This window comes from Ixodes scapularis, unplaced genomic scaffold, assembly GCF_016920785.2.
Source record: "Ixodes scapularis isolate PalLabHiFi unplaced genomic scaffold, ASM1692078v2 PGA_scaffold9__187_contigs__length_104089568, whole genome shotgun sequence".
Classification (NCBI taxonomy): Eukaryota; Metazoa; Arthropoda; class Arachnida; order Ixodida; family Ixodidae; genus Ixodes; species Ixodes scapularis.
Window position 1 is genome coordinate 59,957,738 of NW_024609884.1, and position 13,166 is coordinate 59,970,903.

Here is a 13,166-nt window from a genome sequence, read left to right on the forward strand (position 1 = left end):
ATCTGCCACCGATGGTCCGATGCTAACTGATTCGTTTTGCAGAACGGCCTGCTGATCTCGGTGATCCGGTCGCTGTCGGCCAGGTAAGCGAGACGGCAGTCGGAGGCCCCTTGGTCACCCTGTTTTTCTTGCAGCCAGAACAGCGCCGACCGGGACCGCGAGAAGGCCAAGCTCGAGAAGGACTTCAAGCGGAGCGACCAGAAACTGGACGACATGGTGGCGCGTGAGTGCAGCCCCACTTAAAGGCCCACTTGAACTTTCGCGCGTCGCCTCACGACTCCATTTTCCGCCAGAAAACAAGGAAGACCTGACGAGAGCCATGCAGGCGTTCAGCAAGATCTCGTCGAGGATCACCGGTGAGTGTGACCGTGCCTCGACCTCCGCGCCTGGAACCAATGGCCGTTTCCGACCGCAGTGTCGCGGGACAAGATTCAGTGCATCAAGGAGAAGCTGACCACTTGCAAAATACTTCTGCACTGTAAGCGGGACGAACTGAAGAAGCTCTGGCTCGAGGCTGTGGAACACAAGCGCGTTCTCGAGCTTCTTGAAGAAATGTGAGTAGTTCCTCTCTTTCGGGCCGCTCATCAGAAACGCTGTCCAACAGACGGAACCGGGTCCCGACACCCTTCGTCTTGCTTCTCGGTACCTGCTTGTCGGTACACATGCCAACTTGTACCAGATCATTGTTTATATACTGCTTATCTATAAATGGATCGTGTCTGGTTGTGTGTGCTGTCCTCTACATGCCTTACATGTGACGTCATATGGCACTGTACCAGCCGCCATTCTCCTGTGCCCGTACCTTCTGCGGCGTACATTTCGCACCATCAAATTTTTTGTTCTTAGCAAGCCTTGCCGAGAAGAACAGATTCGATGATGCCAAATGTATGCTGCAGAAGTTACAGGCACAGGAACATGGTACAGAGCAATGGCGGCTGACGTGACATCAATGCAAGCCATAAATAGACCTTTGCAAAAAGAGCTCCCTGGCCGCACCCATTTTGCGAATCGAGCGACCCCTATCAGCCAGAAATTTATGCCACCTGCCTGAGCTGTGGAAACCCGGTCAGCGCAACTCCCCACCTGCATTGTGCATTTGGAGTTCGCCGGCTTTTCTTGGAAGTGTTTACTTTATTTGCCTGTTCAGGATGCTTACCCTCTTTCTGCTATCTTCCACTGTGAGAACCAGGGAATACCAGGGCTCATAGCCTGCTCGGCTTTCGCAGGAAATGAACAAAGAGAGTGAACGTCAAGCAGCCCGCGACTCAGGCCGTTCGACTTTCTTTGTGGAATATTTCTGTTGAGATAATCTCCGAAAAGCCTTCCCAGCTATGTTCCTGGTCTTTGCAAAAAATAGCTGACAGGGTCCGGGGTACGGGGACGGAAGAGATAGGTTTGTTCATTTGCCTTGGCGCTGTGCAAAACAGCAGCTCTCTTCAAAACGTGCCCCAAAACAAGCCCGATTCTATTCGATCGTCATAAATTGACTATCGTTGGCAGTGTATGTTGGATATGCTGTGTTATTTCAGACCTTTCTCAAATCCTGTTCGGATAACGTGGCACTGTGGGGTACGTACAATATATGTTGCTCAGTTGATGAGACTCGTTGAATTTCATGTTGTGAGCGGGGGATACTGATGCAGTTCAGCTATCCTGTGGTGTGGTCAAATATTTTCGGTAGTTAAGGCCTTTGTAGATTGACATGGGTGAGTGTATGGTGCTGTAAAAGAAATCAACATAAAATGAAACCAGCATTCCAGATGCATTTGTTCTGTCAAGAACAAACTCACCAAAAATGTTTTTCATTTGTTTGTTTTTGTTCCCAAAAATAGCACAAGGCTTTCATAACACCTCAATAAATTGTATGTGCCATAGAACACAAAAGAAAAAACTTTCAGTTTTTCGACTCTGGTGAAGAAGGAAGAGCAGCAGAGCTGTAGCTTCTGTTCTCGGCGGTGGCTTTCCAGGCGAGCGATCTGCTATTTTTTCGCAAGGGAATCTGAAGCGCTTGATGCAGTGGAACTTTAGGCAATAGTAGCTTCGCGGAGGTTGTGAAACTATTCGTGCTGCTGCGCACATCGCCGCTTCTTCCGCTCCCACTCTTCTTCCTCCGAAGAAAGGTTGCCGCCATTCTTGAGTGACGGCGGCAATCAGTTGTCTGGTTGCTGCGGTAGCTCATAGATGGCGGTAGATGTCCAGAGCTTGGTGTCATCATTTCTAATCTGGTGAACACGATCCTGGGGAAACTAGCCCTTAACAGCTCTGCTGTAAAATAAAAGCAGACAACTTAGCCGCCACCAGTGCCCGGAATTGCGCCTACGCAGGCTGCCACACCCCACCGACGAGAAAATCCACAGCCCCGTGCAATCGGTCAACACTGACATACACTCTCAAAACCAGAGACGCACTCTGTAACTCTCTTTGTTCGAGACTTCCACTGGAAAGGTCTATAGGACGACATCTGAATGAGCTGTTGGGTTCTCCCATAGCCACACTGGCGGCATCTCTCGTGTAGCTCTGGGACATTTGCAATCTGTGTATAGATTTTTATAATTTTTTGCACATCATTCTTTCACTGTGATCTTGAAATAATCCTGATGATGTTATGAGCAACTATTTCTCATAAGTAGTGCGTAGACTTAATCTCGCAAATACTGCAAAAACCTTAAAGGTAGTTTGATACTCTAGCCCTATGTTCCGGGGAGGAAAGAGCAGCCAACAAAAAAACATGCTTTTTGTGTAAGGCTTGTCAAAATATTAGTTGCGAATATCGCCCATCTGCACTAAAAAAACACTGACACCCCCCAAAAATTTGTATTTATTTTTTGCCAGGCAATCTATTATGGTGTCAGAAGAATCCCCTCCCCAATCAATATTTTGCTACAGCGTCACAAATATTTTTAATTAAGTAAATAAAACGCAACTGCTCAATACCGAAACTGTAACGGACTGGGGAGGAAGAATACTTTTTTTTTATTCAGTCAAGGTATTTGCAGCTTTTTAGAAGCCACAAAAAATAAGTATTTAATTTTTGTCTATTTTTAGTATTGAATGTGTGCCTTTGATAACCCACAATTTTGGTCATCTTTGGGTGATTGTGTCTAAACTATAGAAAACCATACGTGACCACACAGAAGAGAGTGAGCGTGACTCAAACCGGCCAGTTCTCGATCGGCGGTTTTCGGGCGGAAAGAAAACAAATTTCAAGTTGCAAATTGGTCGTTGGGCTCTCCCAACTACTTGATAGTTGGGCTTTCATGTGTCATGTACAAATAAAAACCTTGGTGAGCGTAAATACCCTGTCAGTGTCCCTTTAAGTCCTTATTTTGATATGTTCACGTTCTGCCCATGGAAAAGCATGACGAAAAAGCCAAAGTATGCTTTTGATTTCACCACACCATTGTCTTTTTCTGCCTGACACCGAATGCCTATAGATGCTGACGCGAACGCAGTGTCTGTAGCCGGCTACAGCCGTGCCATCTCCCGAATGCTGTCTGCTGCCAACGCGGCAATGCTAACGATTGGGCTCCAAGCTAATTATTGATTATAATATCAGGCCAGAGCGTGCTTGAAGCATTGATGTCTATTGTAGAAGGCTGGATCGTAGATCGAGGCTTGTTTTTCTGGGGTCGAGTGGCACCACCGGCTGCCATTGCTTGACACCAGCAAATGCATTGAACCAAATGGGAAAAGCAAATTTCTATCATACTGTGGACGACCAAACTTCAACAACGTTTTCTAGGAAAAGTGAAAAAATGTAGTGTTGTGATGTTATTACTTCCTATGCTGGAGTTCTAGGGGGGGAAATGACCTTTTCTATCCTCCGTTGACATCCTCCACGGGCTGCGCGAGCAGCGAGTGGGAGGCACGCCATCACGAAACCAGCCAGAAAGGTTAGCTTCGATGCCATCCGAGGCGAAAATCGGTCCACTTCTAACTGGATTATGGAACTGGAAATGAGGCAGTCCAGCTGGATTCCAGCTGGACCCCAGCTGGAGCCAGCTGGACCCAGCTGGAATCCAGCTGGACTGCCTCATTTCCAGTTCCATAATCCAGGTGGAAGTGGACTGATTTTCGCCTGGGATGCTTACTCTTATATTTTCACTTACGAAGGGTTGCAGATTGCATTTGAGGCATCATTTTTTTTTCCAAATCAAAGCAGACACTGTCTTATGTCAAATCTTATCTTGCTTTGTAAAGTAACCTCTCTTTTTAGAACATTCTCATAAGAAACTGTGTTTGTGTTGCGAGTTATTTTAAGCAAAAATGGGAGTTTCTAAGCATGACGACAATGATTCGGAACAGTCGAGCAGACGAATTCCATCGATGGTAGCAGACGACAGAGATTGACACGCTGTTTATGTAATTTAATAACCTTCTCAACAGTTACTTACGACTGCAAATTATGTTTTACTATTCCTGCGAAACCTCCTAGAATTTTCTCTACAACACACTTCACACAAGCTTCGAAAAGTTAATTTTTATTCATTCCTCCCATAGACTTGAATGTAATGTCTGGTGTCAAGCGAGGGCCACCACCGGTGCCACTGTCGGGGACCCGATCCACGAACCAGCCTGCTACAATAGAGATCGGTGGCACCAAGCCTCGTAGGAGCTACAAAGTGTTGCCGGGTCACCACTCCCCGCTCTTTGTGTCAACCTCCATAACTACATATCCGACTTTCGCTAGTGTTGCTGCATTTACTTTAGCAGATAACATTCGAATGATGATGTCTGCCATTGCTGGCTTCAGCCGCTTCGTTAATGCATTTGTTCATAAAGAAGACACTTTGTTGCCATAGCGACACTGACAGTAGCAGACGGACTTTATCGTGCGGGAGGGGGCAGCGGAGTGACAAGATAAGGTGACTACTTGGGCTTTTTCGCCGTGCCTTTCAACGAATAGAACAAGAAGAATTAGAAACAAGGACTTCACCCAGATGGCTGATTTTATCCAGTGTCTAATATTTAGATGAGCTTTACATGAAAAGTATGTTTTTAGCTTGCGATTTGGGCAAAGTTTTTTTCTACTGCAACATGAGGAAAAACTACCGATGTGCTACCTTCAGTCTAATTATGCACAAGTCAGAAGTGTTCCAGGGCTTCTCGATAGGTGGCATCAGTGTGTTAAGTGGTTACAAGCGAATGAAATACACTCAAGCACACAACCAGCCTTAAATCATCTTGCAGCTACGTGGGACCCTCCTTGTTCTTTTTGCATTTTTAAGCAACACATCACTGGCTAATAATCTTATCTAAGACATTACATGGCATGAATATCATTAAAATATTTAAGACTGTAAAGGTCCTGCTGCCGAACCCTGTGGTACGCCAGACATTACTTCAACAAAATAGGATGTGTCACAATATAAAAATGTGTTGCCGATGCGAACGCAAATATACTGTCTCCAATTTTTTAATGGTGGGGTCTATGTTCAAAGCACTCTGATTTGCAAACTTAAGAGTGAATGCAACACGGTATTAAAAACATTCTTGCAACTCAGAAATACACAACAAACCGGTTCACCCTATTCATGGACGTAACATTATCTTAATAAAGCTCAATTGACTGCGTGATATGTGAATAGCCCTTTTTAAATTTATGTTGAGTCTGTCGAGTAATTGTGAAACCTAAGATGCTGCATTATCTGGCAAATATAAACTGTGCCTAATGCTAACTTACAACAAATAGATATTAATGAGATTGGCCTCCCATTTGTAACTCCACTTTGGGTCCCTTCTTATGCACTGGTATCATCTGAGCTACTTTTTAGTCATCGGGTAATTTCTAAAATTACTTTTCAGGCATTGGTCAGAAATGGTAGTGTCCCTTCGGGCCACTGTAGGTGTTATGTGATCCAACAGAGTTTGGTGATCACGTCATGTGACTTTTTGCCAGGTCAGACAGGCAGCTACTTATAGAGGCTGGCCTGTATCAATCTACCCACATGGCTCCTGCTAGGAAAATGGACGTGGAATGTTTGAAAGCTTATTGTGGGCACCAGGAGGCCAGTAAACCGTGCCATAGCTTCCTATCGACCAAGAGAAAGTTATATGATCCTAATTGTGATTTAATAAGGAAAATTTGCAACTTACCTTGATTCTCTGCACAATGTTGAGAGATGCAGAATGCATTATGTGTGTCTTAGTCTTTCTAACGAGTCTAAAAGCCCCAAAAAGTTGAAGAGGGAGGCAGTGACGTCACTAAGGTCAGTGGTACCTGGGGCAGTGGCCTGCCGCGACAGCCCTTCCTTTCACTGCCCAGTTGCATCCCCCTGAGTCCTGGCTGCCAAGGTGTCCCCCCCCCCCCCCTCTCCTGTTAGTGATGCCACTGGAGAGAAATGCATATGAAAAAGTTCTAAAATCGGAGGCTAAGACGCAACAGATTCTGCATCTCTCAACTTTATTCAAAGAAGGTTGGCAACAAAAAAAAAAAAAAAAAGACAGCACGGATAACTATAAAATGTTGGGGACTCGCTTGCGACTCCTGTTCATTTCACACAAGTCCGTTGCATTTTTTGTTATGCTGCATTGAGATAAAACAAAGAAGCTCTTAATCTGGTTGGAGGCACGGTTCACATTTTCCTTAAATCGAGCCAGCTTGTAATCCCAGCTCAGTTTATATTTTAACTGGTAGCTTGGTGGCTGGAGGGAGTCTCATCGAACATTGCATGAATGGATGGGTGACATTGGGGTAGTTTTGTGCCACGGATTTTTAGCCTGATATATGGGACGAGCAATCTTCCAGGGATGAAAGATGATTCTGGATTTTCTGGTATGTACTCGTCTTGTAGATCGCCTTGTCTTTGCTCATACCAGGTACGCTACCAGTTAGTCACTGTACTGGGGAATGGCAATTTCTACCGTTTGGATACCTGCTGTTGTCTGTCGAACGGCTGTTGCGGCACTTGACAGCCACCGCCAATCGCCTGCAACGCTTGGGCAATTGTTGCAGGCGATTGGCGGTGGCCGTCAAGTGCCGCAACAATTGTCAAGTCACTCTGGGGTTTCTAAGTGACCTTAGAGGCAGGTGAGGGGGAAGCTGCATTTATGTGGTTTTTCCTTTCAGCGAGTCACTGGTGGAAGTGCCCGAGAAAGTGGACGCTTTCCTGGAGAAGAGGCAGTACCTGCACGCCACACAGCTCCTGGTTTCTTCCGGTAGGTGGATGCTGGAGCACTCCCTTCAGGCACCGGCTGCTCTTCTCGGAAAACACACCCATCTCAAAAACTGGCAGCAGGATGGGGGGGTCGCAGAGTCGTATCCGGGCGACGAGTGTCTCACGTTTGAATTTAAAAAGTGTGTTTGAAAATTAAAAAAACTTTTTTGAGGACTTGTTTGTCCGGTTGCAGTGCACCTGGTGGAGGGCAGCCTGGAAGGGGTCGAGGCTCTCAAGGACGTTCGGGCGAAGCTGCTCTTCAAAAAGGAGGTGGGTGCGGTCGGCCTGCCCAATTTTGATGAGCTGCAGTCTAGCCCCCTCGTTGCAGAACCCCACCAGTGACGTCTCGGTTCGAGAAGTTTAAGAATGCAGTTCACTTAAGTTTGTCAGACTACTTTGCTTCCGTCACGGTCAAATCCATTCATAATGAGCGCGAAAAGAGCAACGTATTGGATATAACTAACTAATATTCTTTGCACACTCCTGGCACTATACATGTAGGATTGCGCCAATATTCAAATTTTCGAATTGTATATAGTAGTTTTAAATAATGCACTACTCAATATTTGCTTCTATTTGAACTGCAATAATCCTCTTTTTCGAAGTGTTGATCGCAATGCGTTAGTCCCATTGAGCGCGCTTCTTACTGAGCACCGGTGCACTGCGGAAAAGCAGCACTTGCAGAGCTTGCCTCCGCGGATGTTACTTCTCTGCAGCGCACCAGTGCTCGGTAAGAAGCGCACTCAGTGGGGCTAGCCCGCCACGGCACAGCGTGTCCCCCCAAAATATTTACAGGGTTTCTAGAGTGCAGCTCTTAAGGCCCGTTCACATTCTTGCAACCTCTTAGAACCGGGTGCCTTGAAACCTCTTAATATCTGTTACGACGGATGGATGGATGGATGGATGAATACGGCTGAGCCCTTTGGATCGGGCGGTAGCTTACACCACCTAGCCATTTTGTTTTACCATTACGACGACACAGACGAGAGGACACACTGGCGCCATCTATTGGGTAGCAGTGTAAACTTGGTGGTCCGGCATATTTTCTATTTCTCTCGTGCATTGTCCTTTCTTTCTTGACTCGAAAAACTTTTGTCAATGTTATAAACAAGCCTTTCTCATAGGTATTAAGCACATTTCATCTTGGAAATCCCACAAGACCTTCGCTCGTGAAATGCAGTTCCAGGGTCACCGCACTGAGGGCGCCAGCGTGCCAGTGTGTACTCTGGCACGCTGGCACGCTTTTAAGAGGTTTCAACAGGTCTTGTCACTCTCGGTCGTACTTGGTTGCAAGTGCATGAACGGGCCTTTAGGCACCCGTTTCCGGCTTGAGCATCAGCGTCGGCGGAACCGCGAGTTGCATTATAAGACGTTTCCCATAGTGACGTCATGAGGGTTACCCTCGTTAGGTTTACGAAGGTTACCCGCACGAGGGTAACGTCACAATGTTACCCTCGTGATGTCACGTGCGACATTATTATAGGAAACACGTGACTTAGGATGTCGTGACGTCACACACATCTAACATTGCCAATATTCCTGGTAAATTTAGCAGGAAAATTTTTCCACTAAATTTGGCGGAGAAATATTCTCCCTAAATTTACCCTCGTGACGTCACGAGGGTAAAATTTTCCCGATAAATTCAGTAGAAGAAAAATTTCCCCGCAAAATTTAGCAAGGAAGGAAGAGGGACATACCCTCCCCTCCATACCCTCCCCTCGTCAAGAGCTGCGCTCTAATTCAGCGTTACAAAATATTGTAGACGTCTTTCATTTTTTCACTGCAAAAATAAATGACTCATTGCTGAATGCTTAGTTTCCACCCAAATGTAGCACTAGCAGTTCGAACCAGAGTCAATATCAGAACTAACCCTTATCTTATTCAAAAGTTATAAGTGATTTTCTGAAAATTTCAGTGGGAAAAGGGGGCCTGCTCTTAGTAACTAACACCATTTACCTCCAAGTATTTGCAGGATCTGTTGGCCACCAATTTCCCATTAAAAATTTAAGAAAAGCACACAACTTTTTAATAGAGGTTCTGAAACTGGTGTCTGGGTCGGACTGCTAGCGCTACATTTGGCCAGAGTGTGAGCATAGGGCAATGCATAGTTTTTGGGTTTTTTAACAACAACAACAAAAAAAAAATTGTAAAGTTATTTGGAGGACACTTTGTACAAATATTGCTGTTAGATGCTTATGGAAAAACTTTTGAAGTGGGATGGTGCACGCACGCACCTGGTGTACTCAAAAATAAACGGAAACTTTTGCGAATGTTGATATATCAACATTGGAGTAAAATTTTTAAAATTAAACTGTTGGATATACGTTAGGCAGAAATGTCCTGACAACCCGCATTAATCATTCGTGATTGTCTTTTTTTATATTCATGATTGAAGAAAGGATATTTGCGTTAAGAGAAAAGGTTTATAAATCCTCTCGATTGAGTATAGCTGGGCATCTATTAGTAGGTTTCACTTTGTGCCAAGTGTATCGTTAACTTGCCATCCCAATATATGTGTTGTACTTTCTGAGGCCACAGTTCATAAATTTAGTTAGATTAACATTAAAGGGGCACTGACACCCCGAAGGTTCTATTTTTTTTATTGTCTAAATCAATGCAAGTTGTAGTCATAGACACGCAAAAAAATACCGCATTGCGCATAAAAATTTTCCCACATACGCGCGTGCCTTTTTACTTTTTGGCGCCCTTCTCCCCGCTCCTCGCCTCCTCGCTTCTTTTGATTTGTGACGTCAAAAATCATGAAATTGAGAAGCATTGTAGGCGACATGTCTATACCATTTAATAAAGGCAATCGTAAAACATATTTTTTTTATGCAATTGCGAACGCACTACGGCCCTTCTTTTTGAAATACCAAAAATCGGAGTCCAGTGTGATGTCGCCTCCTGGGTTTGTATCCTCCCTCGGAAAACATGGCAGCGCATGATGCACATAGCAGAGGATGATCGGAGAGTCGGGGTATCGGACAGTGTTTTTTTTTGGTGCCTGACGACCTCTCAGACTTGGAAAAGGAAAGCGTCAAACGGTCAAAACAACTGGGTTTGGTGTCTGTGTATCATAGTTTCGGTTGTGACTCTGCCGGGCAGCCTTAAGACGTCAAGCGTCGTCTGCTTGCACTGATAGGCAGGCGGCGTAGCACGCATGAAGGAAACCAAACAGGTTTTTCCCGGTAAGCTGGCGCCCTTCGCTTCCGCTCCTCACCTCCTCGCTTCGGGTCGTGGTGGCAACGGCCAGCGGCGGTTTGGAGTGGAGGCGTGAAAGAAAGTCGACTCGCAGGACTCCGCAATATTCGACATCACCGCACTGGCGCGGATCATGCGGGAACTTTAAATTCTGTATTTGGAAATTGTTTTTTTACTTCACAAGTACTGAATTTCCAAGTTTCGAATTTTGAAGGCAATGTCCCGGCATCGTTATCAATCGTTTCGGATAATAAAAAAAAAAAAGATTTTGATGTGTCAGTGCCTCTTTAACTTAGCTTAGAAATGGACAACTGAAAGCCTGGAGAGAACCTTGACAACTTCAGCTGGGTTTTTATTTAAGCACTTTTGCAGTAGTGAAAGGACTGGGGAAACTATTAGATTGGCTTCAGACTCAAAATTCAAATTCGGCTCAAACTCAAAATCCACTATTCGCACATGCCTAGTAGCTGTATGCAGAGAGCAAGTGGTCAGAACGACGCCGAGCTCCAATTGGCTTTGATTGAAAGGAGTGGGTGGACCTCAAGGCATCTAGCATTCAGATCCATCTACTATCCTTCCAATCAAAGCCATTCAGAGCTCGGCGTCGTTCTGACGTCACCAGAACCGCGCAAGAAGCAGACGACTTGCTCTCCGCATTCACATTGTGCACTGCCAATTGCTTTGTAGACCACTTTGCATTCAAACGTTAAGTGCAGATCTGGTCTTTCTAGGTGGTATTGACGCGGCCCAGGGGCACTGTTGGGGGTGCTTATAGAAATGACTGCATTGCACGCCCCTGACTGGGTGGCTGGGTCTGTTTCAGCGGCTGCACGAGGACCTAGTGGAGGAGCTGCACCGCCAGCTGTACATGCGTGGGGAGGCCAGGCTCCGCAGGCCCCTGCCTCCCACCCCTCAGCCTTTCCTTGGCACGCTCGGTGAGGGGACCTGGCAAGCTGCGCCGATTCACGGTGCTCGTCAGTGGGTGGCAGAGTCGGACACTCTCTGTGGTCCGAGCCGGAGATGCTGCCGGAGCACTTTATAAGTAGGGTTCCGTGGTTTCGGTGTACACCGATAAACCCCAAAAAATACACCCCCCCCCCCCCCCAGCCAGTTTTATCAAAATTGTGGGTAAAAAAACAAAACAAAACATATTGAAGTTCTTGAATATATGTCACGGAAAGAAATTTATATGTATGACTTTATCACGTATTGACCCTCATCACGGCCTCAACTGAATTGTCTGCAACTTTTTTTGGATAACAGCGCCCCCCTGTTTCGTTTCCTTCTCTTATCGGTACTGGCTGTGTCTTGTTTTCTTCAACTTAAGCCCCCGACAAATGCCAATGTTTTGATGGATGCTGAAAATCGACACCAACGAACAGTATAAATCTGGGCAAAAAGATTAACCCCCAAAACGGGGAACCCTATTCATAATGAAGCCAACCAAGGCGCTCTAGGTGCAACCTTATTATGCAGTGGGATTGTGCTTCCGTTTCTAGAAATTTTGCCTGGAAGTACAAACTTGTCGTACCAACTAATAGTTTTTGCCAATGCAGGTGTGCAGAGTTTCTCACCTCTTCTATGTGTTCCTCAATCTCGGGCTTTTGTAATTATGAATAAATAGTCTGCAGATAGGTTGGTTTTGAAAGGGGCACTGAAGGGGATTTTGCATTCGTCTTTCTGTTGAAATAGATCATTCTATGTGCCCTAAGTGTCCTAAAAAGTAAAATGTAAATTAAGATCATGTGTGATCTTAATTTACAATTTAATTTACATCTTTCCATATAAAAACGCAACCAAACATCTTGACACGCCCTTCTTCTGAGCTCAGAAATAGGGGCATGTTAGGACACTTGGTTACATTTTTATAAATAAAAAAGACATGCATGCTTGTAATTTTGTGTTTTTCTAAGATTCTTAGAGCACATAGATTGAGTTTGTGCCATACAAAGACAAACTCAAAAACCACTTCAATTGTCATTACTGGCTATTGTACAGTTGGATCCAATTATATATAACACTGACAGATGAATTATTGCTTGTATTGAATGCTTGCCTAATTCTCGTCCAAATTATGTGCAGTTTAAATTCTGTGTGTGCTCTGGACACATGCGATAGGCTTTCCTGCAGTACACTGGTGCATAGTGGTTGTGTGACAGTAGCTTGTGACTCTAGCACGCACTTGAGGCACATGCATGTGGCACCAAAAGTGCCACATAGGACGGAGCAGTGTGGCCGGTCGTGGTCTGCACGTTCACATTCGGCCATTTGGTGTGGTGTCAGCCATTGTATGACCCATCATTGTGACTGTGACTGTCAAAAAGAAAGCAACGTTGACCTCTGCAATTAAAATTAAAAAAAAAAAAAAGAAAGGTGCGGAAACTGTTGTTGTTGTTATGCTGATTCTTGACAAAATGCGTTAGCATTTATCCCTGATTTTGTCTTGGTTTAAGAGGCGCATCTCCTAAAGGGACACTGTCAGGGTATTCATGCTCTCCGAGGTTTTTAGTTGTACGGGACATATGAGAGCCCACCTACCCAGTAGAGAATTTGTGGCTCGAAATTTGGTTTCTTCCCGCCCGAAAATCGCCGATCGAGAACTGGCCGGTTTGAGTCGTGCTCACTCTCTTCTTTGTGGTCACGGGCTGTTTTCTAAGGTTTAGACACAACCACCAAATTTATTAAAAGTCGTAGGTCATTGAAGGCACACACTCAATATTAAAAATAGAAAAAAAGATGAAACCCATTTTTTATGGTTTCTTTTCAAAAAAATTTTTTTGGGGGGGGTTTAAGCCATGTTCAGATGCG

At 45.1% G+C, this 13,166-nt stretch overlaps 1 protein-coding gene across 2 annotated transcripts in view; it reads left to right on the forward strand.

The window, feature by feature from the left end:
* LOC8023320 (exocyst complex component 4) overlaps window positions 1-13,166 on the forward strand; it is a 63,831-nt gene that overhangs the window by 289 nt on the left and 50,376 nt on the right. For both annotated transcript variants that reach the window (XR_006076891.1, XM_029986428.4), the window contains exons 2-8: window positions 43-83; window positions 135-223; window positions 294-356; window positions 416-554; window positions 7,070-7,158; window positions 7,351-7,427; window positions 11,182-11,293. Coding sequence is in view for 1 of the 2 variants with exons in the window: in XM_029986428.4 (XP_029842288.3) it covers window positions 43-83; window positions 135-223; window positions 294-356; window positions 416-554; window positions 7,070-7,158; window positions 7,351-7,427; window positions 11,182-11,293 (610 nt within the window). In the remaining variant the exon portion in view is untranslated. The remainder of the gene's footprint in view (window positions 1-42; window positions 84-134; window positions 224-293; window positions 357-415; window positions 555-7,069; window positions 7,159-7,350; window positions 7,428-11,181; window positions 11,294-13,166) is intronic.